The sequence below is a fragment of the Nuphar pumila genome, chromosome 5 (assembly GCF_984573655.1).
Source record: "Nuphar pumila chromosome 5, dmNupPumi1.hap1.1, whole genome shotgun sequence".
NCBI lineage: Eukaryota > Viridiplantae > Streptophyta > Magnoliopsida > Nymphaeales > Nymphaeaceae > Nuphar > Nuphar pumila.
In genome coordinates, this window is record NC_143253.1 from 119,452,464 (window position 1) to 119,478,472 (window position 26,009).

Genomic DNA, 26,009 nt, shown 5'->3' on the forward strand with positions numbered 1-26,009 from the left:
AACACCCTTTCGGGAAAACTCAGGAAAGAAAGAAAGAGAGCAACAGGGGAGATGGGAACTTTTATAACCCACGAACGGTTATGAAACATGGAAGGACCCATTACGTATTCTGAGGAGACGTGATCCGTTACGAACCCGGCCCGACACGACACGACACGACGGGCGGGCGGGCGCGTGTGTGTGTGGTGGTCATCCCACTCTCTTGTTCTCAAGAACAAGTGTATGAGTTCACAAGTGGCTTATAAAGCACACATAAAACTCAAGCAAAAGCAATATGGGACTATTTCACCTCATCAAGACCACTTCCTCTAAACCACTCATGTTTCTCCTTTGAATTCTTTCTCTCTACCTTCTTACACCTAACACTAAGTTCTTCTGCTAAGGGCATTACATGGGTTACCATCTCTTTCAGGCATTATAACAAAGGCTGAAATACAAATTTACATTCCCTCAAAATCGATTGTAAAATCCAAACAAAAAAACTACGATCCTCTCAAATTTAGCTTATTCATCAACAATGGCAGCACAGAATATAACATCTCACATAACCATCTCATCAAACACATGACGCACATCGTTCAACCATTTTTTCATATTGCAGGTGACAGATTAGTGCTCGGTTGGAAGAGCAAATGGAGCTGGTGGGTGAAGCGATGGACGGTGAGCTTTCATCAGAATTGTGAAATTATGTTGGTAGTGACTCCAACAATCATGAATAGCTACCTTTCTATGTTGAAACAACTAACTTCGCCCAAACTTGATCACAACCATCTTAGAAACTCAACAAGAGAGAGAGATCACCTCTCTCTCCACCCCCTCCCCCTGCTATCTCAAACACTTGAAAAAAAATGTGACCTATTTTCTCCGACAAGCAGGAATGAGACCTACGTACGGCGACTTCCTTCCTCCAGCAAGTTGCACATCATCTTCCTCAAAGAGGTTGTGAAGCTCCTCTAGTAGCCATTACAGATCAGTTGCAGACCTGTGAAACCTTCACAGGTGTGATTTAAAAATCACAAGGCAACCCATGAGAATTGAAATCTCACGGGCGCCTACGATTCTGATTTGAAATCATAAATGACTGAAATCTCATGTTCGGCTGGTCCTGGAATTTCAGTGATTTTGGAATTATTTCCCATAGAGTAAAACATGCCTGAACTTGTTTGTCGTTTGATCTAGTTGGTTTTAAAGTGGGTATATCTTTCAATAGCACTCCTTAACCGCTTGTTCTTTATATTCTGCAAAAATACATGTTCAGTTTTTTTGTTTTTGAAAGAAAAATACTCAAAATTTATTCATAGGAAGAATGATAACACAGGTAGAGAAAGTAATGTGGTATCACTCTTCACAGAGTTAATACAGAAAAAAGCATTCCCCAAACAAACCATCACACCGTATAAGGTGGGAACTCCAAGGTTTGTTATCCTTAAAGTGGCCAACGGAGGGTGGTTCACAACTTGTTCAGAATACTGTGCACATCTCACTTTAGTTATCTTGAATAGAAGAATAAACATTAAAATGGACCAATGTTATAGGAAAAAATCCTTGCCATTTTGGTTAAAATGTCTCAATCATTTAGTTGTAACACATTTGCAAACTTATATAAGTTTTAATAAAAAATCATATAATATGCATAACATTTAGGAAAGTTTTAAAATATTAAATCTTGATGATTTTGTTTACTACCAAAAGTGTTTTGAAAAAGTTTAGTCCCATATCTAAGAGAGAAAAGTTTTTCAAGAGGTTTAAATAGAGAGTTTGTTATCTATTCTTTACTTTGGTAAGCCTTGAGTCTTTAGGTAGATTGCGGATGTTGTTGCGCATCGTGCAGCAACGAACGTGTTGTTCGCACACACGTGCTTGAGGCGCAATGTGGCATTTTGATGGCGCACTTTGCACTTCGCACGCTCGTGCGAAGTGCAAATGTCTGTTTTGGATTTTCGGTTTTGAGATATTTGGTCGTTTGAAAGGTTTTAATAGCATTTATATTGAGTTTATGTTGCATTGTGACTGTTGGACGGTTTTGAAGGCCTTTGATTGACAATCAAAGGTGGGTGACCGTTCAAGGACCTTTTCGTCCTTTTTCAAACCGTCTGGATTATGGCCATTAATCTTATTTATCTCAAAAAGTTTTGGCCTTTCTCACAAGTCTATAAATCTCTTCCTTTTTTGTCTTTTGAATAATCAAAATTTCTGACTCTCCAGTTTTCTCCTTTCTTTCTTCTCGGTTTGGCTTGCAGAGTTCATGTGTGGGAGAGGTCATCTGTTCTTGCGAGGCAGAGACTCTCTTGAGGTTCAAGCCTAGTTGTATCCTGAGAACTCAGTCGTAACAACGAACGTGCCATTCGCGCACACGTGCTTGAGGCGCAATGTGGCATTTTGATGGCGCACTTTGTACTTCGCACGCTCGTGCGAGGTGCAAATGTCTGTTTTGGATTTTCGGTTTTGAGATATTTGGCCGTTTGAAAGGTTTTAATAGCATTTATATTGAGTTTATGTTGCATTGTGACTGTTGGACGGTTTTGAAGGCCTTTGATTGACAGTCAAAGGTGGGTGACCGTTCAAGGACCTTTTTGTCATTTTTCAAACCGTCTGGATTATGGCCATTAATCTCATTTATCTCAAAACGTTTTGGTTTTTCTTACAAGTCTATAAATATCTTTATTTTCCGTCTTTTGAATGATCAAAATTTTTTACTCTCCAGTTTTCTCCTTTCTTTCTTCTTGGTTTGGCTTGCAGAGTTCATGTGTGGGAGAGATCATTTGTTCTTGCGAAGCAGAGACTCTCTTGAGGTTCAAGCCTAGTTGTATCATGGGAACTCAGTCGTAACAAAACCCTTTTTCGCATCTTCGAAATTCCCGGAGTAGGGCGATTGAAGTTCTAAAGATAATGATCTTAAGAACGTGCCTCTAGGCTTGAAATCTCTTTTCTGAAATCCATTTTTCACAAGGTTGGAATAACATAAGATTCACCAATATGTTTTCTGGTTAGGGTGGCTCTTGGAAAGATGGTGGAATCCAAACTTGATTACCCCGTAGGACCATACTGATGGCTTGCCTGGTGGATGCACTTCATGGGCTGGGAGTTTGTTGAGAAAAAGAGGGGGAAAACAATGTTTCCTACAAGTACAACTTCACTCTCTCTTGATTTAAAATATATGGGTTTTTGGCTAATTTTCATGTAACAAAAATGGGATGCAAAATGAGATGAAAATGTCTTGAGTTAAATATACTATGTTTTAACATCTCATGAGATTCATACTCTCATGCAAATGTGATAATGAATCTCATTAGCATTGGCTAACCAAACATCAAAAAATGACTGGTGAGAAACCAACTCACTTGCAAAGGCAAATGAGAATCAATTTCTCATTATACTGAATCACAGAAGGCCTCTTGTGATTCTGATTCATATGACTCCAAATCAAATTTGACTGGGTCACATGTGGTGCAGCAAACCAAACTTAGTATTTGGGACTCATAATTAAAATAAAGGGGAATGGTAGGAATGGATAATGAAGAGCCACAAATTATCTTGATCAATATGCAGTTTCTATCCCTTGCAAGGTTCTCTTTAAAAAAAACCATACTGAGGATTTTTCCTTGTTAAACATCAAAAAAAAAATTGCCTTTGTTGAAAGTCCAAAAAATTCATGGCTATAAGCAAGAACATTGTTGAATTTGTTGTAGAAGAAATAACTTGACAAGGGATGGTCATTATAATGTGCCCTAATTCTTTTATCTTTTCAGGGTCCTGAAGAACCTTGAATCTCCTAAAAGGTAGAGAGAATCTGAACTTGTGACATGTGAAGGTTGAGATGAACAAACAACTAGCACTAAATAAAATGAAAGTTAGGTTTCCTATGACAATTACATTTGCTGAGTTCATGCTTGACTGTTGATTGGATTCGTGTAAAACCATACCTGAGGGGGGAGCCTCTCCCCCCTCCCCCACTTCTAAAACACCTGGGGAGAGTGGAGAAGCCCCCATTTAATTATTATAAAGGGAAGTCTCTTTCCCTCCCTCGCTTATTGTACAAGCGGGGAGAGTGGGGAAGACCTACTTTAAGACAAGAGAGTAATTAACCCGACACTTACTCATGGGGCTATATAAACCCATGAACTCTCTTTCTCATTTCTCCATTTTTATTGAGAGAATGAAAGGTAAGATAGAGAAAAAGAGAGAGATCGTGAGAGGTTGAAGCATCGTCTAACCGAAGAGAGCAAGCGGTAGGTAAGCCGCCCACCCTTCCTCATTTCTGTATGAGAGAGAAGAATCTGGCAACCATGCTGGTTGCCGGCATCACCCGAACAAGGGAGAAAGAGAAGAAGCTAGCTACTCGGGGTGGTTTCTGGCATCGCCCAAATGAGAGAGAAAAAGAGGTGTGATAGGAGTGTCCCTTTGTCTCTGTTGACAACCATGCATGGTTGTTAGCGTCGTTCAAAAGAAAGACAAGAGAGAGAGGAGGCCGACACCGACAACTCAGGAAGGGTTGTCGGTGTTAGTCAGATGAGAGAGAGAGAGTGACAACACCAATGAACCGGGGAGGGGTTGCTAGCATCGTCACAAATATGGGATAGAAAGAGCGACAAGGCTGATGTTTCTTATGCATGACTGTGAGAACAAAAAGACAGAGGGAAGCACCCTCCATCTTGGTTGTTGTTGACTTGGTCTAGATCTGAATCTAGACAAAGACATCTCAGATTTCTTGACAGGGACATGCAAGATAGAGTCCTCAACGTCTCAGCACGTCATGGTCCACAACTAAAGCAACTCGGTCTGAACCAAACCGAGTCTGGTCTAATGATCGAGACAAAGATCAGATGCTCTCTGTCTCGATCTGTTGGTGGCAGACAGACCGACTCAGTCTGGGTGGAACCGAAGTCTGATCAAGATGAGAGAAACAAAGAGAGAAATTTTGAACCCAAGACCAAGTCGAGTTGGTAAAAGTGAGACAGAGAGCAAACACTCTCTGTCTTAGCCATTCGGAGCAGACCAGATGATTTTGTCTGGGCTTGAACCCGAATCGAGTCTGGCCATATGAGACGAGACAGAGAGAGTGAAAACTCTTTGTCTCGGTTTCATGTTGTAAACCAAACTCAGACCGAACCGGGTTTGGGTCCGGTTTGAATAACTTGTGAGTGAGAGAGACAAAGACTAGGCTCTATCTCATGTTCAGTTCAGACTCAATCTAGACCCAACTAGGTTTAGGTTAGGTTTAATAGAACCAAAAAGAAAAATGAAAGAAAGTGAGAGTGAGAGAAATGGGTTGAACCCACTTGGTTTGGGTTGAATCCTATTCGAATACGTGTATATGTGTGTGTGTGAACCCTTGGAACTTTTTCGCTTTAACTACCTTTCTCAACTCAAATTCCTTCACTTGCTTGTAGTAAGCGATCATTTATTTTTTGTCGTTCGTGATATCAGCCTGACAAAAGGGTTTATGTTCATTATAAAAACAACTATCAATCTTCTGATGCTCATCACAAACAAAAATATTTAAACACGTACTTGGGTGAGATTCTCCCATGCTCCCTACCCAAGAGTGACATGTAGGCGATCATAAAAAGACCACAATCTTTCATGTAACAATTATAATCCAAGTCAACAATATGTGAAAAAAAATTAATTGAATTAACAAACATATAATAAAATTACTTACTCATTATCTTGTCGAGAGATATCATCTGCAAGTGTGACTGTCCAATCGATGAAACAGTCGTAGCCCATACTTTCTGTAAAAAAATGACTCTGCAATAAAACATTAAATGTGTTAAACCTACTAAGTACGAGAAAGCAATTGTATTATTGATAACAAGGTAACAATAACTTACTATGATGATGACGTTATCATCTGCGCACGTTGTAGTGCAAAGTGAATTGTACAACGTAAAGTCCTCCGCCTTCAGATCCATTTGCCAAATAACCCAATGAATATTGTTCTAGTTGGCAGGAAAAAAAACTGTAAAATAAATTGAGATTAAAAAATAACTTGAGCACTTACGGAACAATGCTATAAACGGATACATTGTCAGTTTCAAATTAAATATCAGGCAAGGATTCATCATCCAAGCATGTAATTGTCCCCTATTTATGCTTGGGGGTTGTGAGTAATTATTGTGACCAGTCAATGTATACAAGTTAGTTTTTTATTTTTAAGTAGTAATATAATAGAAATAAAATGTTTCACTTACAAAAAAATAAAGAGTAAGGTAAATCATCTTTGGTAGATTTTTTACTTTTTTTTATGAGGCGACTTTGTTTTACTTGAAGTCTTTTTATGAATCTTGCTAAATGCCACATATATGGTACATGCATGTTATATTCGAATGAGCACACATACAAAAGAACAAAGAAATGAATATGCAAATTTCACACTTACATCACTTTCCATCCAAGTTTTAAAGTTATCTGTCAAATGCTTCATCCAATATCTAAGATAACAATTAGGTCACACGAGGGAGACAACATATTATAGCCCTAGGCGCCTATCTAAAATGATTGTCAACCATTGTTTAGCTTTGGGGTTTTCAACGTTGTAACGATCCATTTATCGCTTTACATATGACAAAAACCATGCCTATGAATTCTTCGACTCCCTATCCACAACTGTAAAGGCAACCATAAACATCTGACCGCAAGGATGAATATTATGGGCCAACAATAGTATACTCATATATTTTTCTTTTAGGAAGGTGACATTTAGCAGAAGAACTGAAGGACATCATTTAAAAAACCCATCGATGCATGGACAAAAAGATAGAAACATGTACATAAATTTATTTTGAGTATCGGTCTCAATGACCGCCCTCAATCCTTGGTTAATCATAAATGATGACAATAGGTAAAAAGCAACCTAAAGAAGTCTTCAAATAAACCATATATCTCCACCCTACCTACTTCTCATTCACGCCATGCTTGTTTGTAACTAAGCTCCACACCTTCCTCGAGACTTGTGCCATTCATGATTTTTCTTGAAGTTATCTTTGAGTTTTCATGCAACCAATTGTGAATAACACGTAAAACCTACTTGGAAGGCACATTTTTCGCTACTAAATTGCTCAATGATCCATCACATGTATGCTCGCTTTGATACTTCTTCACTTGAAAGAACGTTACTCCTCACACCTTTGTGTAATGGATCCTCTAGGTGCAATCCATCTTAGTATGCAGATTCTTTTACGTGTATATGACAATTACTCTTTTGTTGTAGCTCTTTTTGAATTTTGTTTTATAGTTGTTCCTGATCACATGATCTTTAAAAAATTTATGACAATGTTTGACATCATTAAACATTTTGCCGATAGCAACCTCTCGATCTTTGGACTTTGTTGATAGTCACTGAAATTGTTTGCAATTGTTAAGTCTTTTTTTACGTAATTTTTTATATAACTAAGATGTTTTCACATTAAAGATTGTTAATTACTCTTTCGCAAAAGAGAACCCATCCATCGAGAACCTAGTAAACCTTAAACATTAGCATATAAACCTAAAGCATTTATAAATCCCAATAAATGCTCATAAAACTCACACAATATACCAATGTTTGGACTTCCCATATGTCACTTATGCATCATTGATGGGATACAGATCACTAGAACTGGGGTGCCCACATGGTTCCATATCCTCTCTATTGATCCCCTATTGATGTACACCATTAATTGTTCATGAATGTTCTTCGTTGTCTGCAGGTGATCCAACATCTATACTCCTAATCGGTTTGGGCAACTACATGTTCTCCACTTGTACAACATTACTATTGTTTATTATTTGGGATAATTGCATGTTTGGTTCATCAATATCATTTATTACTTGGGACAATTTGATGTTCGACAACACACTGACCTCAATAAATTGTTCTATATCTCTTGCAGCTACTTCTTATTGTACCATGTGAACCACTAAGTAAACGTCATCACTAAATAACATTGCTTCTACGTTATCGTTATTAAAAACATCTACCCAGCCTGACTTATCACCTATAGACAACAAATATGTATACTAGAGGCTCATTAAATCTTCACTATGTCTTGTCTTTCGAGATCACCTAGCACTAGCTCATTAAAGCTAATGTTTTTTGGAACCACTAAAGATCTCTAACTACGATTATCAACAACACGATAATGCACTTTAGCAGATACTGAAGTCATCTTAATTACATACACCAACCACATAGAATATACAATATATATTGAGAATAAAATACATATAACTACCACTCTACAAAACTAACTACCCATATTAACATCTTGTGCACGGTCAACCCAAGCTCTGTTACTCATACACAAAAAAATAAAAAAATATATAATAATGGACAAACATTTTTAAAGAAGTAAAAATATTAATTTTTATGCTATAAAACATCTTTAAAGCAAACACAGATCTTCAAAATAAGCATAGTATATTCTTTCATAAAAAAAGTCCTAAACTATATGTGCGAAGGGGATTTTGGGGTCTACAAGTTGGGGACCACAAAGAACTCATATTTCGATCTAACAAGAGAAGTCAATGAAAAGAATATCGCAGCCTTGTTGAAATCACTGAAAAAGTCATAAGAGGTTAGAAAAACTCAAAATTTGTGCATAGGGGATTTTGGGGACCACAGGTTGGTGACCACGAAGAACCTTAGATTTTGTTCTAAAAAAAAGCAAAAAGTTTGAGATGCTTGTACCGGCTCAAAATAATCATAAGTAAAAATAACCTTGATCCAGACCTGATACCAGCATCTCAATCGCAGAAAAATGCATGCATTTTAAAATTTAAAAGATATTTCACATATTTTTTGTGCTATGTTATTTCATTTTTTATACGAAGTAACTCAGGTATTTGCGCAGTTTCTCGGTTCGAGTTTAAAAGAATTTTTACAGATTTTTATGCACATTTAGAAATTTTGTATATGAAGTAACTCAGATATTTGTGACGTTTGGAGGTTCGAGTTTAAAAGAAAGTTCACTCACACTTATTTTATGTGAATTTTGTAATTTTTTTATGAGAGGTAACTCAAGTATTTGTGAGGTTTATCAGTTCGAGATTCAAAAAAATTTTGCATCTTTTTATATGAAGTTATTATATTTTTTATGCGAATTAGCTAAGGTATTTACGTAATTTGGAGGTTCAAGTTTAAACAAAAAATTGCAGATTTTTTGTGCGACATTATTATATTTTTTATGCGAACTAACTTAGGTATTTGTGTAGTTTATTGATTTAAGTTTAAAAGAAATTTCACAACTTTTTTATGTTAATTTAAAAGTTTTTATGCAAAGTTACTCAGGTATTTGAATGTTTGGAGGTTCGAGAGTTTAAAAGAAGGTTCTCTTACACATATTTTATATGAATTTCATAAATTGTTTGTGAGGTAACTCAAGTATTTGTGAAGTTTGTCGGCTTGAGTTAAAAAATTGCAAATTTTTATGCGATGTTATTACATTTTTTATACGAAGTAACTCAAGTATTTATGATGTTTGTCAATTTGAGTTAAAAAAAAATTTACAGATCTTTTATGTGACATTATTATATTTTTTTATGCGAGGTAACTCAAGTATTTGAATTGTTTATCGATTATAGTTTAGAATAAAGTTTGTTCGTACTTATTTTATGCAAATTTGATAAATTTTTTAATGCATAGTAACTCAGGTATTTATGAGGTTCGAGACCCAAGTCATTCTCTACCACCAAGTGACTGTGTAATCTACCATGTCCACACCACCCGGAGCGACTATAGGTGATGACAGCGGCTAAAGAGTTTCTGATGAAAACAGAGGAAATTCACATATAAAGAAAATTCATAAAAAAAATGATAGGTGTGAAAACTAAAAAAGTCCTAAAAGTAACAGTATTTATGATTTTGGACAAAGACTGATTTTTGAAATTTTGAGGTCTTTCGAGAAACATGTCATTTTTACCAATTTAATTATTTTTCAATGAAAATAAGATTTATGCAAAAAAAGCCCTAATGTGATTAAAATGGGTTCCTTCATTTCAAAAAAAGGACTAGGTACCCAACAAGAGGGGATGGTGACGGGTTCCTAAGGTCGTCTATTTAACGAGAACAATGTCCCAGCTAAACAGCGGAGACGGAAACTCTTCTCTCTACAATGATGTTCTTTCCCTTTTTTTCATTTTGGGTTACTTGCTATAATGGGATGCCGATGGGAAATGCAAGCCAAATCGGTTGCCCACCGCCCATCTCGAGGTCAGGCGAGATTGTTGAGCCTGCAACGTCGCTGCATCAAATGTGCCCTCTATGTTTAATGGGTAAATTTGATATTAACAAAGGTTCAGAACTATTTACAAAAAAAACTATTTTTTTTTTGTGAATCAAGGTTACAGACGTCACTTACATGGTTTCATGTGATTATGACAAGCAAGCATGTTTTTAAAAAAGTTAAAAAATCAACTGCCTACAATGTGCCAAAATTACATAACTCAAAAAATTGTGTTTTTACATCTAGATTTGATTCTTAGGGCATGTTTGATGCACCGTTCCCAACGGGATTTGGACGAAAATCCCGCTAAGAACAGCCTAATCGGACAAACGTTGGACGCGGTGGACGGCGTTCTCTGCATCCGCCGCGTCCATAATTGTATGTAATTTTTGATCCACCTCCCCTGTTACAAAAAGAACAAGAACGGAAGGGACGAAAAAAAATGCATCGACAGGCGCACCACGCTCGTCGATGCGTCTCTCTCTCTCAGTATGCAAGGGCTCCGCTTGAGCGATGGGTGGCAGCACCACCGCCTTCGGCGCCAAGAGGGGGCATTCCTTCGGCAGCAAAATGGTGGCTCCTCCTCCTCGTCTGCCGCTGGCCACAGTGACTGTGCCACCCGTCGACCTTTCATATGACCTTTCATATTGATTTTTTATGCATTTCTTAAGTGTTCCTATGATGCGTTGTTGACAGAGGTTGACGAAGGCATGGAACTGAGAAGAAGCAGACAGATCTCCATCTCTTTCTAGATTTTATTGTTGTTTCTGTGAAATGGAGAATCTCTCTCTCTAGATTTTGTTGTTATTTCTGGGAAAAGGAGAAAGGGAAGAAGAAAATGGAGTGTTTGTAGCCATGAAAGAGGAAGATGGAAGGTCTCTTTAGAATGGGTTTCTTGCCATTTTGGATTTTGCTTTTTCTGCTTGTCGTTCGCGCCACCACTGATCAAGCCGACGGTAATTTCTTCCCGGCTCTTGCATTTTGTAAAATAACGAGCAGAAGAGGAAAAAACCCTTTTTTGTTTATGCATTTTTTTGGTATTTCTTGGATCAAAATCTGGTTTTTCTTTTTGGTTGCAATGGAAGAAATGGATATCCTTCTCTGCCTGACTAGTGTTTTATTTATGTGTTAAAGAAATGAAAAGGAGAAAATGGTTTTATCTGTTCTTCTACTTAGTTGCATTTTGTTCAGTCTTTTTGCCATTTGATGGTTTGCTTATCGCTGTTGTTGGGGATGCATTTTCAACAATAATAACCAGAAAGACATCACCACCATCAATGGTAGATGAAGATGGTCTTTGGGAGAAGTTATAAAAGTATAATTTTGGTTTTGGTATCTGAGTTTTTGTACCTATCAATTTATGATTAACCATGAGAGAAAATTTCATGTTTGATTTTGGAAAAATTAGTTCTTTAACTATGTAGGATTCTGAAAAAGGGCATGAAAAGGTTTATTAAAATATCCTATTTCGGTTGCCACCTTACTATTTATTGATAGCATCCTTAAGAACACTGCTTAACTATAAAACATGCAATAATCTCCTAAATGTTAAAATTCCAAGTACTATTTACCTGCAATGTCGCTTGTTTGATGTGCATAAATAATATTGGTTGTGGAATGTGTAAGTCTTGACTATAAAACAAGAATGCAGTTTGAATTTTTTTCATCAGACTAATGATTCTATCCATTGCAGCTTTGACCACTTTTTTTGGTTTAATCTATGGTACCAACCATCATCCCTTTTTTGTTTAGTTCAAACCCTACAAGTTATATACAACTCACTGAACCAACCAACAGCGAGCAGAGTTGATCCATGTGGGGAATCGTGGATGGGAGTCTCCTGTGTGCGGTAGTCAGTTGTATCCATGTATGCACAATTTTCCTGTCAATGAGTCTTTTAAATGTGCTATGATGCTCTTTCAACATATTTCCATTGTTTTAATTGGACCCATTATTCATGACGGTCCAAGTTATACGCACATCGTCATCAAACAACGGACATTTCGAACATAGCATTTGAGTACGGTCCAGCCAAACGTTGGACTTAGAACAGTTGTTACAGAACAAACAGAACCAATGCTCTGTTCCATTCTTTTTGTTCATTTCGTCCAACCTTGGACAAACCATCAAACATGCCTTTAAGGAACAAGCCATACTGAACACATACACATGTATGTGGTTAGATGATTTTATTGATACCAAATATTTTCCAAATTTAATACCGTCGATTGTCCTTACAATCTAGTCGGAATCTGATCTCACGATTCAGGTCAGGCTTTACCTTTGATCCATTGAAAAGGCTTAGACCCGACCCACATTTAAAACGGTTGGGATCTGGATCTGTTCTGATCTGACCTAGATAAACTGCTCTTAATAAAAAAAAGGATGCAAGAACGAAGCAGTATCAGGCAATTTGCTGGAGGCGGCAGCCATGGCATCCCTCCCCAGAGGCGCAGCAGCTGCTGCAGCAATCTCCATGGGCCTGATTTTCCACATCCTCATTAGCTACAGGGTGCGCGCAAGAAAGCTGCCCAAACGCCTTCACTCACCGAGCCGTGGGATCATTGCTGCCATTGGCAACACACCACTCATCAAAATTGAGAGCCTCTCCAGAGAAACAGGGTGCCAAGTAACACCACCACTTACTTTTCTTGGGTTTCAATGAAAAAATCTGCGTTTTTTTGCCTACCCATAAGACGAGAGTGCGTATTTTTTTCAGATTTTTGCGAAAGCTGAGTTCTTGAACCCTGGAGGGAGCGTCAAGGACAGAATAGCAGTCAAAATAATCCAAGAGGTGAGGTACCCATCTTGATGGTTTATCACATTACATTATTTTTTAATCATATCTCTTAGTTTTGCCTTGTGGGTGTGTGGGAAATTCGATTCAGAGCAGTAAAAACTCATCAAGCACTCTGGTGTTTCTCATGGCATCCACATGGTAGTTATTGGCATTGTTAATACAGGATGCAGTTTAGTTGCGGGAAGGTTGAAGCATAGATATGAGTGTAATAGCTGTTGGCAAATTTAAAATTTATGTTATGCTTGTTATGCTCATCTTGATTGTTTTTTATCATATTCCAGTGTTCTTTTCATTATGCCTTTTTGGTTTTCACTTTGTGGGTATTGGAGAAATTCGATTGATAGCGTGTGAAACTCATTAATAGTTGTCAGATTCTCATGCCATTCGTATGGTTCGTGAAGTTGCAGTTTGGTTGTGGAAAGGTTGAAGGATAAATATGAGTATGGTTGGTGTTAGGGAGTTTGAAATTTATGTTATGTTTGTGTGGGTATGCCATGAATGAGGATCATTTAATTACTTGGTCCCGAAAGAAGTTGAAGCTGTACGCTACTGAATTTTCACAGTGGAATCACTTAATCCGCAGCTGTGGACGTTGTTTTCAGAAAGAGTCTTGCCTAGGGAATGGATAGCTTGTTCTTCCTCTTTCCTGGAAACCTTTTCAATGCTACTTTGGAACATGATGAAGAGGGATTTAGTTTGGGCCTTGGAGGGTGTTCTAATGTTGCTGGAGAGCTGTTCTTTTTTTTTTGTTTAACGGCTCAATGATTGTGATTATGAGAAAACTAATATGTTATGTAGAACCAACACAGTGAAAATACGAAAAATGTATGATAAATAGTAATGCATGAATAACGATACTAAGGGCATGAAAATTGGCACGGGACGTGACATGGACATGTTTAATATGGCACATGAGGCTTTTTTTTTAATGCTTACATCAAACCAGACTAAACGTATAAAACACTGGATTCATTTTTGGCTAAGCAAGTTTCAAATAAAGCATCTTCTTCGTCCTTGGTTATGTCAAGTTTACCTACAAACAGGTAGCTTTTCTCCTGCTAGGAGCTGTGTTTAAAATGTCTGAAGAAGATGGTTGTTTTGGACCCACAACATTTTCTAGAGACTGAAAGCATATATGTTGTGAACAATCTTTGTTTTCTGGGGCCAGGTTCTCTCCAACCAAGAGAGAATGATTCATCCATCAAAATAGAATACAAAGATTAGAGATTCTTGGTCTGGGGACCATGTTGCAGTTTCTTTCAATTCATCTTTTTATGGAGATCCTGAATGTCATCACTACTAATCGGGTTAAACATATGGTTCAAACATAAACAAGGATAATAGGTAGCAACCCTTAAGCCTCATTTAATCCAATGTGGATGCAGTGGTTACACATTTAGTTTGGTTAATTTGCAATTTGAATGGAATCATGGTATGCCAATTGGATAGAGAGAGAATTTGTCAGAGGGAGGGAGAGAGAGCACGGAAATTGCATTCTGAAAGCTTTGTGAATAACAATTTAAGACATCATGATCTGTAACATAGAACAAAGAATTAGTCTAAAAAAAAAAATTTATTATGAGTTATGAAGGATTTGGGGAAACAACTTTTTGAGACATAACTTTGACCATTCCACTGTGTGTTGTGCGGTGTCAACTTAGGGTACCTTGACAAACAAGTGTGGTTGTGACATAGTTATCATGCTGCTATTGATGCTTGTATGATATTAAATGTACATAAGAGTAAATGGGCATGGTGTGATCACACAAACAATAAAAAATCTTAGCTAAGATCTATGTGACATTAGTATGGGGTACTGTACATGATGCATCATGGAGATGGTGGGTACCAAACAGTTGTTCTAAAAGTAGGGTTTGGGCAGTCAGCCTATCTGTATATGATGCATACACGTACCTATTCAGATACAGTGCAAAAGAACATCAGAATATGAAGAAGCAAATATAAAGCACATAATGTATTGTATACAGTATATGAAATGTCTGTCTGTTACCAGCATCTAGTAAGTTCCTGCATCGACATAGATGTGCTGAGAATGTTTAAGCATGTGTTTTGCATATCCTAAAAACTTTCCTGGTAATTCTGGCAAAAGTTAATTTTTGCATGAACACTGTCAAATATATACTTTCTCATATAAGACTCTAATGAACTAAATAAATTGTAGATTAAATCGGTCACATGATGTTCCATGATTACCCTGGGGTTCTCTGACTAACAGTGTACAGAAACAATTTCTATGATCAGAACAAAAGAGCAGCTTTCAATTCCTAACTTCAGATTTCATGGTTCTCTAAGTAATGCTCAATTATATTTGTTTTTAACTTTTTTGCACTTGGGTTGCTTATGATCATCTGACATCATACGTGTTTCTTTCGAACATTTTCAAGTTTTTTTAATATGAATGCATTGAATGCTTTTATTGAGTTTACATTGTGGAGATTTGTTATTATATCCTTTCATTTTCTTATCTATATGATCTTTGCACGAGACTGATGCAGGCTCTAGACTCAGGGGACCTAGTTCAAGGTGGTGTGGTTATTGAAGGAAGTGCTGGGAGTACGGCCATTAGCTTTGCAACAGTTGCTCCTGCTTTCGGATGCAAATGCCATGTGGTTATACCTGATGATGTGGCTATTGAGAAGGTACCTTAGCTCATTTACCTGTAATGGTTGCACAGAGTCAAACAAGTTTCATTTTTTACATGCACATTTTTTCTTTCGTGTGCACAAAATGCAAGCACGGAAAAATCTTTTTATGAACTTACAACAAAGATCATAGGATGAAAATTATATTGAAGTAGAACATCGTGACTGTTAGAGAGCAGATCGGATCATATCGTGACAGTGGGTTCAGCTTGTCCAAAGAAGAGGTTAACATGTTAAACAAGAAAGCTTTTCAGAAAGGTTCAGTTCAGGTTGGAGACTTACCTAATCAAGGACTCAAAGCTTTAGAAATTGAATCCAAATCTAACAAGGAAACGTGTAATATTCCTATTGAGAATAGGAAAGGAGAGGAGTTGTATTTGGCAATGAAATTTATAAATAAAGGAGACAACTCTTCTTTCTCACTTTAAGAGAGAGAGAGTGAGATCTATCACTGAGGACGTAGGTTCAATACTGAACCGAACCACGTTAAACTTGAGCCTCCTTTGTGTGAATCGTTATGGTTTTTATCCTTTCACATCGGATCCATAATCTTTTATGGTATCAGAGCCACTTTGCCTAGTCAGCCATGAGTTCCAGTGCTAGTTTGAGCTCTACCGTATCATATATGATGTCCAGTTTATCATTGTCTCCTTTGAACAGCCTGCAATAGCTTAAAATTGGAATTCGTGAAACACTTATTTTATGGTGTGACAATGTTGGAGCCTCTCACCTTGCTGCACATCCAGTTCATCATAATTAGAGCAAACATATTGAGATTGATATCCATTTCGTGAGAGATAAAATTGTAAAGTGTCAATTGGTCGTAAAGTACATATCTATGAAGGATCAAGTGGCTGATGTGTTTACCAAGCCTCACAATTCAACGACATAAAATTTTTTGTAGCAAGTTCAATGTGGTTGAATCCCCACTGAACTTGAGGGGGGCTGTTAGAGAGCAGATCGAATCATATCATGACAGTGGGTCCAGCTCCATAGAGTCCAGCTCATCCAAAGAAGAGGTTAACGTGTTAAACAAGAAAGCTTTTCAGAAAGGTTCGGATCAGGTTGGAGACTTACCTAATCAGGGACTCAAAGCTTTAGAAATTGAATCCAAATCTAACAAGGAAACTTGTAATATTCCTATTGAGAATAGGAAAGGAGTTGTATTTGGCAATGAAATTTATAAATAAAGGAGACAACTCTCCTTTCTCAGGTTAAGAGAGAGAGAGAGAGAGAGAGAGAGAGAGAGAGAGAGAGAGAGAGAGAGAGAGAGAGAGAGATTTATCACCGTGGACATAGGTTCAATACTGAACCGAACCACCTTAAACTTGAGCCTCTTTTGTGTGAATTGTTGTGTTTTTTGATCTCTGATCCATAATCTTTTAGTGACCCCTAAAACTTACCAATAGTGAGGAATGTACTATAACATTAACTCTAAAAGGGCTGAACACAAAACTATGATAAAATAAATGAAATTACACATGTGCCACTCCTCATAAACAAATAGCATAAACATAAAAAAACAAATATATTCCCTTTATCATCAATTGTTAGTGCCCCCTTCAAGTCATGTATCATGTTTAAACATGTAGAACTTGTCATTGGGAAATTAATGTTATGCCCTTGAAAAAGATGTTTGCAACTTCATTTTCTATTCAAGTAATATTTTCTTCAAATTCTTTTGATTCTATTTGTTTTTTATAAATTAAAAAAAATGTGAAATGAAGTCTTCTTTTTACAAATTATAATAAATATGAAAAAAGTGTAGACTTCATTATGGAAGAAACAGTTTTTTTGACAAGAAAACTCCGGGGTTACCCTGAATATCTTTTAATGAAGATAAACAAATTTACAACCGATCACCCTAACGAGGGTAGCCAATCAGGTGGCTTGTCTTTCCAGTACAAATAATCAGATTTTCGGAGCATGAAAAGAACGTAACCCATAGCCATAAATGTCCCCTTACAAGAGATACCCTCAATAACAAAATGAGAAGTAATAAATCTGGCCGAGAGAGATCTATCCTGCCCTTATAATGCATCAGTCAATGCATGACACCAACTCTTGCTGTTTGAAACAATCATGACTTTTGATCTGTCTAGAATTTCCGAGAAATAGTGGCAGTAAGCTTCTTTGATTAGCTTCATCTCCTTTCTCCTCTTTAATCCTCCAATAAACAAAATAGAATTCCTGTTATAAGCTGCATAGGAAGCGTATTCAACAGGTCCATATATGAAAACGCAAAGCTGAACACCACCTGCTGACTATCACCAAATAAAATAGGTTCCACGATTGGCCCACCCACAACAGACAATTTCACCACACAAAATATATCTGATTCCCAATTATAAGCCAAGAAGGCCTTCAAACATGCTGCCCAAACCACTTTGCAAACCTTGTCAAGAGGATATGATTCATCATCATGATAAGATAGATTTCTGATTGACCAAATCTTCCAAAGGGCCATTTGAAAAACTATAGCCCAACACATTTTTATCCAGGATTGAGCAAACTGAATAGAATCCCACCATTTAAGTTCCCAAGAAACAATAGTATGTGGAATTCTCCTGCCAAATTTATAGCATATGAATTTCCAAACAGCTTGAACCACATGGCATGTGAAAAAGATATGAGAATGGCTCTCCTCCTCCTTACAACACAAACAACAACGGTTTGGAAAAGAGAAACCAAATGAACGCAGTCTGTCCTGTGTCAATAATGTCTGAGTACATGCAAGGTAAATGACCCAGCATGCTCTATGACAAACACCTTTTGCCCAAACGAGCTTAGACCATGGTTGCTGAACTGCGTCTTTCCTCAGAGATTCCCAAATCGTTTTTCTGGATACCAAAGATGCATCACATGTACCTTTCCGCCATAATTGGTCCTTGAGAAATAGAGAATGAATAGAAACGCTGCCATATAGAATCCAGAGACAGAAATGGAGGATACATACATGAACCAAAATAGGTAGACCTTCATGCACCGACATGCTGTTAACCCTACTCAGACACCTCTTTTCTCTATTATCTATGAGCGATAAGAGAGACGATCCATTCCAAGGGTCTGTCCAAAACTTGGTCTCTAACCCATTGTTAACCGTACAGGACATTAGATATTGAATGCAAGACCACCCCCACATAATGCCTTTCCACACACCTGACCCATTGCGAACATTAGTACTAGCACCCAAAGAAAGACTCTTATACCATAAATATTTAGATCTCATATGCTGTCCTTAAAGAATCCTTGCAATCTATGTAACACAGACTCTTCTAACAGGGCACCGCACCCGTGTCGCACCCGCACCTGGCGGGTGCAACACTTGGACACAACTTCCTTTGTATTAGGTGAAGTCAACCACACTGAGGTCCATTTCTATCCAAAAGTAAATTCAGTTAACCCTAATAAAGTCCATTTTTATCTATATTATATATATACAACAACTACGCCTTCATCCCAAAATCTATATTATATATATATATATATATATATATATATATATATATATATATATATATATATATATATAAATGCACACAAATACATGTAGTGTTAACTTAAAACTGTTCAAAATTATATATATATATATATATACCCTCCCCACACCCAAGTTTTTTTAAAGTGCTACATCACCGCATCCGCACGTTTCCCTAGACCCGCACCACATCCGCACCCGCACCTATGTGACATAGCTTGCAATAAATGTCCAAAGCTAGCTTCGCCAAAAAAAGACTTGTTCGCCTCTTCTATTCTACGAATCCTGACTCTCCCTTCCTCTTTTAGTTTGCAATTTGCAAAGGACTTCCCAAGCCACTAGGTGCGGTTATGGATGAAACATTTACTCCTGACCCTATGCACTTTTTTTTTTGGTCTCAATAAGAAGTTGATTGACATTTTCGTGTGCTACATATTCACTAACAAATGTTTCCAAGCAATTTCTTAAATTATTCCTACCAGTGCTTTGACTTTGAATTGGACCTAATTACGCTCTTCTGTTTCTTGCTTCTCAATGGTATCAAATTTCTACTAAAAAATATGGATCGTATTAGAAACTAATTTTTCTAGAGCTTGGATATCCTACCAGTCAACATATTAACAATATATTAATTATTTTTCTAGTAGGGTCATTTTTAGGATAAAGTAAACCTTTTGCAATACTTTAACATACCTTAATATTTTTCTCTTCATTCCCTCTATATAAACTTTAGTGGACGTCTGCATGGATTAGTAATTGTGTGGTTAATGTATAGGAAGACTATACCTTCCCTATGCTAGTTTTGTATATAAATAAATAGTGATTTATTACTGCCAGTGTGAAACCTTTTTGCTTTAGCACACTTTGTACTGTAACCATTCCAATATTGAGCTACGGGATGATTGTAGCCTTTTGCTTCAACACTTTATCCCTCTCTATGCTGCATCAAATGCATATTTTGGTTTATATGCCTATTTACAAATTTACCAATTTCTTGTTCTTAGTTTATATGGATGGAGTTGTTTTTGGCGTGTTGTGTGTGAAACAGGAGTGTCAGATTGAATGGTTGTTTTCATGAACAGTGGCAAGACCTTCATGATTGTATGATTAATGCTAAGCAGGAAGAAATGGAGATGCAGGACTTGTCAAGATTACATCATGTACTTTGTACTAATTCCCCATGCACTTTTCAATGTACATTTTGTGATTTGAGTTAAAAATTTGTGATACATTTAGCTTGCGAAAAGGCACACAGAATGTTGAAGTTACTGCAAACGTGGTTGCTACTCAAAATGGAGATATATTAGTGCAACAGAAAAATGAAATATTCATTTTTCTTGTGTAATTGGTTCTTTAGTTGTTTGGCTTATTGACCAAAGTAGAGGTCGGGTAGGATAGTATCCTGCATTTGGCCAACCACCCTGACTCAGATTATAGCCATAGATGTTATACGTGGTTTTCTGTTAATTTTTCAAGATATCATTTTCTTATATGTGGGTTTCCATCAGTTATTCAAGATGCTTAATTGCCATATCTCATTGTGTACCATGCCCATTTTTCTCTCCATAAAAGTGAAACGTTCTGCTATTTCCAGTTCTGGACTTTTAACCATTAAAGGTTTCATGACCAGTCTCAAATACTGGAAGCTCTTGGTGCAACAGTGGAAAGAGTCAGACCAGTCTCCATCACTCACAAAGATCATTTTGTCAATGTTGCAAGGAGAAGAGCCTCAGAAGCAAATGAAATTGCAAGAAGACTTCAGGAAACAATGAAAACAGGAGAGAATGGGTATGCTGACTGCTGCAATTTGCAGGAAGCAAAACCTCATCCAGTTTTTCCAAATGATTGCAAAGGAGGCTTCTTTGCTGATCAGTTTGAAAATCTGGCCAACTTCCAAGCCCACCATGAAGGCACAGGTCTGGAGATCTGGGAACAGACAGGTGGCAATCTGCATGCATTTGTTTCAGCTGCGGGTACAGGTGGTACCCTTGCTGGTGTTTCTCGTTTTCTTCAGGTTTGTTTCTCTTCTGTTAAACTGATCTCAAAAGTGGCATCAAGTGTTGCTTTACAGTTGATCCAGTTACTTCTGGATTCTCCAAGGTTATGTTTTACCAATTCTGTAAATAAATGAATTTGAAAACTGTTGGATCTTCTGAAAGATTCTTGTCCAGTCTGGACCTAGCATTAGACGAGTTCATCCAAGCTATGAGGCCAGATCATGATTCATACCTATGTCACATAAGTGCAGGCGTGGATGCAGGTGCAGGTGCAAAGGGTGTAATGCAGCAGTTTCAGAAAACATGGGTGCTGGGGTGTGGATATATATATATATATATATATATATATATGCGCTGTGAATATGTATTTAAGTATATACTATAAATAAAATTGGACTCGGTTAGGCTTAACTGAGACCGGTTTTGGATAGAAATGGACCCCGGTGCGGTTGACCACACCTGACACTGCAGAAGCTGTGTCCAAGTGTCACACCTACATGGATGCTGGTGCGACACAGTGCATTGACCTTTTAGAAGAGTTCGTGTTACATAGATTCAGACCATACTCAATTTATAATCTTCTGAGGTCCGGGACCATTCATCATGTCTTTTAAGCTCTGAATTGAGGTTCTCAGTTTTCATTTTTATTGATTGACCAGTTATCAAGCAATATTTTTCTCTAGGGAGAAAAGATCGGGCATTCTTCTAAGATCATATTAATTTTTCGTGATACATTGTGAACACTGAGCAGCATCAACTTTTCAGGAAAAGAATCAAGATATCAAGTGCTTCCTGGTTGATCCTCCTGGTTCAGGTTTATACAATAAGGTCACAAGGGGAGTGATGTATACACGTGAAGAGGCTGAAGGCCACAGACTAAAGAACCCTTTTGACACAATAACGGAGGGAATCGGAATCAATCGGTTGACTAAGAATTTCCTGATGGCAACAAAACTGGATGGGGCTTTCAGAGGTACAGACAAGGAAGCAGTGGAAATGTCTAGGTATGATTTCTCTGCATGCATGGGTTTTTGTATGAATCTGAAAAATCTAATTCAGTAATTGATTGCTTTTCTTTTTTTCAATGTAGGTATCTGCTCAGGAATGATGGATTATTTGTGGGGAGTTCTTCAGCCATGAATTGCATTGGCGCTGTTCGTGCAGCACGGTTACTAGGACCTGGTCATACAATTGTGACCATTCTGTGTGACAGCGGGATGCGGCATCTTAGCAAGTTCTATTGTTCTCAATATTTATCAGATCATGGCCTCACACCTATGGCAACTGGTTTGGAGTTCCTTGAGAGCTCAAAGTAATTTCTGTTGATCTCATGTTATCTCTGTAATCTTTCTCTGTGACTGTTTCCGTAGCAACTTCCCATCTAAAATTTTTTCATTTTTCCATCTATTTATTGTCATGACATATTTATGAGATGACATAGTCAAAGGAGATATGCATAGGCATAAATTGCAAGGTGTGGATGCATCATTGCCTCCTGTAAGTTCTGTAACTCAACATTTATGATGGAGATGGAAGAACTTTGCAGAGGGTAAAACGACCCTGCCTCCACCACTAACAAAGTTTTGAAAATACAAGTACTTAGGATGCTTTTTCTTTGAAAACAACTCAAAGGCCCGTAAATTTTGAACTGCGAGATGAAAAATTGATAGTAAATATTACAATGTATCATAGTATGGGAGTCTCTTTGGGAGGTTTCTATATTCCTCAATCATTGTTCATCAGGACAGAGATCCGTGTATCTCTAAACCTCAGATCTCAAATGCAAGTTTGGGCTAGTAATCAACTGCTTACTGTTTATTTTGTTGAATTTCAGATTTTGACTTGTTATCTTACACACACAGGGGAGAGAGAGAGAGAGCTTTATGCAAACCATGGCAAAGTTGCAGTATATGAATATTTTCTCTAGTGGAAAGAGATGAACTAGAAACTACTGAATAAATCCAGTGCTGAATTGATCTTCAGAGTGACTCCTTAGAATAAGGCATGAAAGAGAACAAAGTGTTTTTGAAGCACCATGTGGAAAGACAAGTGAACCGACAGAGTCATGCCATTGAAGGAGGCGGCATTCGCCCCCCAACCTCCTTTTAGTCTTTCTCAAAACAAGGACACTACCTCACTAAACTGTTTTGCCAGTTTCTTAAAAATTACCAACGGGTTAACACCACAACTATATACAAAGGCAAAGCCCTTCTCCATGTACATCTGTACATGAAATGTTTACACTTGAAATTGGAGAAGTAAAGTTTAATTGGATAGCCACAAGGAGAATTAAAGTTTAGATAAAACATGCGTGCTTCTTTTCAATTTATGTTAAATCTTGATTACCTGAAAAACACAATATCTCAACATACATTTCAAATAATTGTAACATGTGTGTCTTCCTGCAAATTCTACCAAATCTTGATTGCTCGAGTAAAACAATAATTCAACATTTAAAATTAAATTGTACAGAAACTTTTGAAAGGGTGCAACAAAAGAGGAAGATATGCAACTTTTTGCCTAAGCAGCAACTAGCTGAGTAGTCCTGGACTTTAGCCACAATTTGATTGCTGCACTTGTGCTAAAAAACCAGCCAACCTTTTGTGAGCTCTCATGAAATGGAGCATTTATTTCCTTCAAGTGGGATTCAAATAGAGTTGCCAGACCCTTTTCTGAATATTGATGTTTACCATGGCCAGTATTAATACCAAGCAATGGAGGAAAATCTTCACCATTATCTATAGCAGTGGACAACTCATTCATCCAAGCATCCAATGCTGTCAGCGCAGCCCCAAGCGACAGACTTCTCAGATGCAAAGACCACTCTGTTGTAGTTTTTGACTGAATATCAGTGTAGATCTTGTTTTCTATACCAAACTCCAGTAATTCATGAGCCCTGTCCAACTGATTGAGATTGATACATAGGTCAATCAAGCAATTACAATATGCTTTTCTTGCATCAACACCGATTTTGCTAAAGAGTCCAGCCGCTGCTTCTTTAAGCACCTTAGCACCAATTTCCTCCTCCAACAACAATTTCACAAAATTGCCCAACTTTAGGTCAGCTATTTCTACACAGTTTACCAAAGGACCAAGTTCTTCTCTAGGTGTTTGAATAATTACAGAAAGAAGACAGCCACAAAGACGGTCATCCGGAGTTATTCCCATTGCCATGAGGCGATCAAACGTCTTCACTACATCTGCACTTCTCTTAGCTTTACCATAACACTGAATAAGAGAAGTGAGCACAAAAATGTTGGGCTCAAATCCTGCCTCCAACATCTTATCCAGCATCTCCTCAGCCTTTGAAACTTGCCCACTACATGAATATATGGTGATCAATGATGAAAACGTCCAACTATCTGGTTTACAAGAATCAGAACTCTCCATCTCTTTAAAGATATCAATGGCCTGATCAACATGACCCATGCCAGCGCACATAGCTAAGAAGGTGTTGTACAAAACAACATTCAATTGAAACCCCTTCTCCTTCATCTCTTTGTACACGGCTAACGCGTCCTCGGCGTATCTAGCCCTCGCATAAGCTCTCAACAGAGAAGCATACGTGATCCAATTCGGCACCATTTTCGCCTCAATAATCTCGTTATAGATTCTCTTAGCCTGCCATGGTCTGCCAGCTCTTCCCATGGAATCCAACAAAGTATTGTATATAACCAAATTGGGCATCACCCCCAACCCCTTCATCTCTTCATACGTCTTCAGCGCTCCATCGAAATTCCCTGACATCCCGTAAACCCGAATCAACGTCGAGAACGCCACCAGATCAAGCTTCCAATTCTCCTTCCTCGATCGATCATACAAGCTCATGACCATATCCACATTGCCAATCCTCCCATAAGTGTCTATCATAGCAGAGTAAGTGACCCCATCAGGGGCACACCCAAAATCACCCATCTTCTCAAACCACTCAATGGCCTTGTGGGGCAATGAGCAGAGCCTAGCAAAGCTAATAATCGTCGAAAATGTGACATTATCAGGCATAATTCCCCCATCCAACATTTCCTGCAGCAGTTCCTCTGCCTTGTCCCACTGCCTACACTTCCTGTAAGCTTTCAACGTGACATTGTACAGTATAATCTCCTTCTTAAGCTTGAGTTTCTTCTGAAAATATCTGAGAGCAAGCAATGCTATGCGCCAATTCTCAATGTTGTTGAGAACAATCACAGCTTCATTCTCTGATGGGTTTTCTCCCATGAGAGATGACAAAACAACAAACACATCATCTTCATTGGGATTGCATGAGTTGAGAGAGCGGGTGACGCTGGGGGTGCTAGCATACCTCGAGGTGGGTGGTGGAGAAGTGGAGCTTTTGAGCCTTTTGGGGTTGACCCAGATGGACCTTTTTGATGGAGGAGATGGGTTCCTGTGAGCTGGGTCTTGGGTGGTAGGCCTTGTGGTGCTTGATGGGATGCATCCTCTGGTTTTGAGGGGGAAGAGTGTGGAGCGAAATTTGAGGTGATGGGAGGAAGAGTTGGTGCAGAAACCGTCATGGTGGCAGTGAGAAGGAGAGGAAGGAAGAGGGAGAGCCATCTCTCTCTCTCTCTCTCTCTCTCTCTGTAATCTAGTGGTGCTGGCTTCGTTGGATTTGAAGGCTGAGAATATGAGGATGTCGTTAAACGGCAGAAAGGGAATTATCAGTTATGTGGATGTCATCCATGGTCATTTTTTCTATTTGTATATTTTGCTTGTTGCTATTTTACTGTTTTGACCCTGAACTCAATTGGAGGACTTGGATCAGGAACCGACTCATACGGGTCCGGTTCAAGTAGATTTTTTTTTAACCCTTTTTATGAGCAGTGATATGCTAACCATTTTCAAATTATTACCCAAACTGTGACTACCCTA

General features: G+C 37.9%; 2 protein-coding genes across 2 annotated transcripts; one reads left to right on the forward strand and one right to left on the reverse strand.

Annotated features, from left to right (window-relative positions):
• Nucleotides 1-12,598: 12,598 nt before the first annotated feature.
• LOC149838365 (Pyridoxal-5'-phosphate-dependent enzyme family protein) lies at nucleotides 12,599-22,547 on the forward strand. Its single transcript, XM_090007680.1, has 6 exons — nucleotides 12,599-12,834; nucleotides 12,925-12,999; nucleotides 15,522-15,665; nucleotides 20,777-21,160; nucleotides 21,909-22,147; nucleotides 22,234-22,547. Exons 1-6 carry the CDS (start codon nucleotides 12,637-12,639, stop codon nucleotides 22,457-22,459), a joined length of 1,266 nt encoding a protein of 421 aa, XP_089863806.1. The 5' UTR covers nucleotides 12,599-12,636; the 3' UTR covers nucleotides 22,460-22,547.
• An 891-nt stretch (nucleotides 22,548-23,438) lies between these two features.
• Nucleotides 23,439-25,714, reverse strand: LOC149838366 (pentatricopeptide repeat-containing protein At4g16390, chloroplastic-like). Its single transcript, XM_090006543.1, has one exon. It carries the CDS (start codon nucleotides 25,692-25,694, stop codon nucleotides 23,664-23,666), a length of 2,031 nt encoding a protein of 676 aa, XP_089862669.1. The 5' UTR covers nucleotides 25,695-25,714; the 3' UTR covers nucleotides 23,439-23,663.
• Between the last annotated feature and the right edge of the window lie 295 nt (nucleotides 25,715-26,009).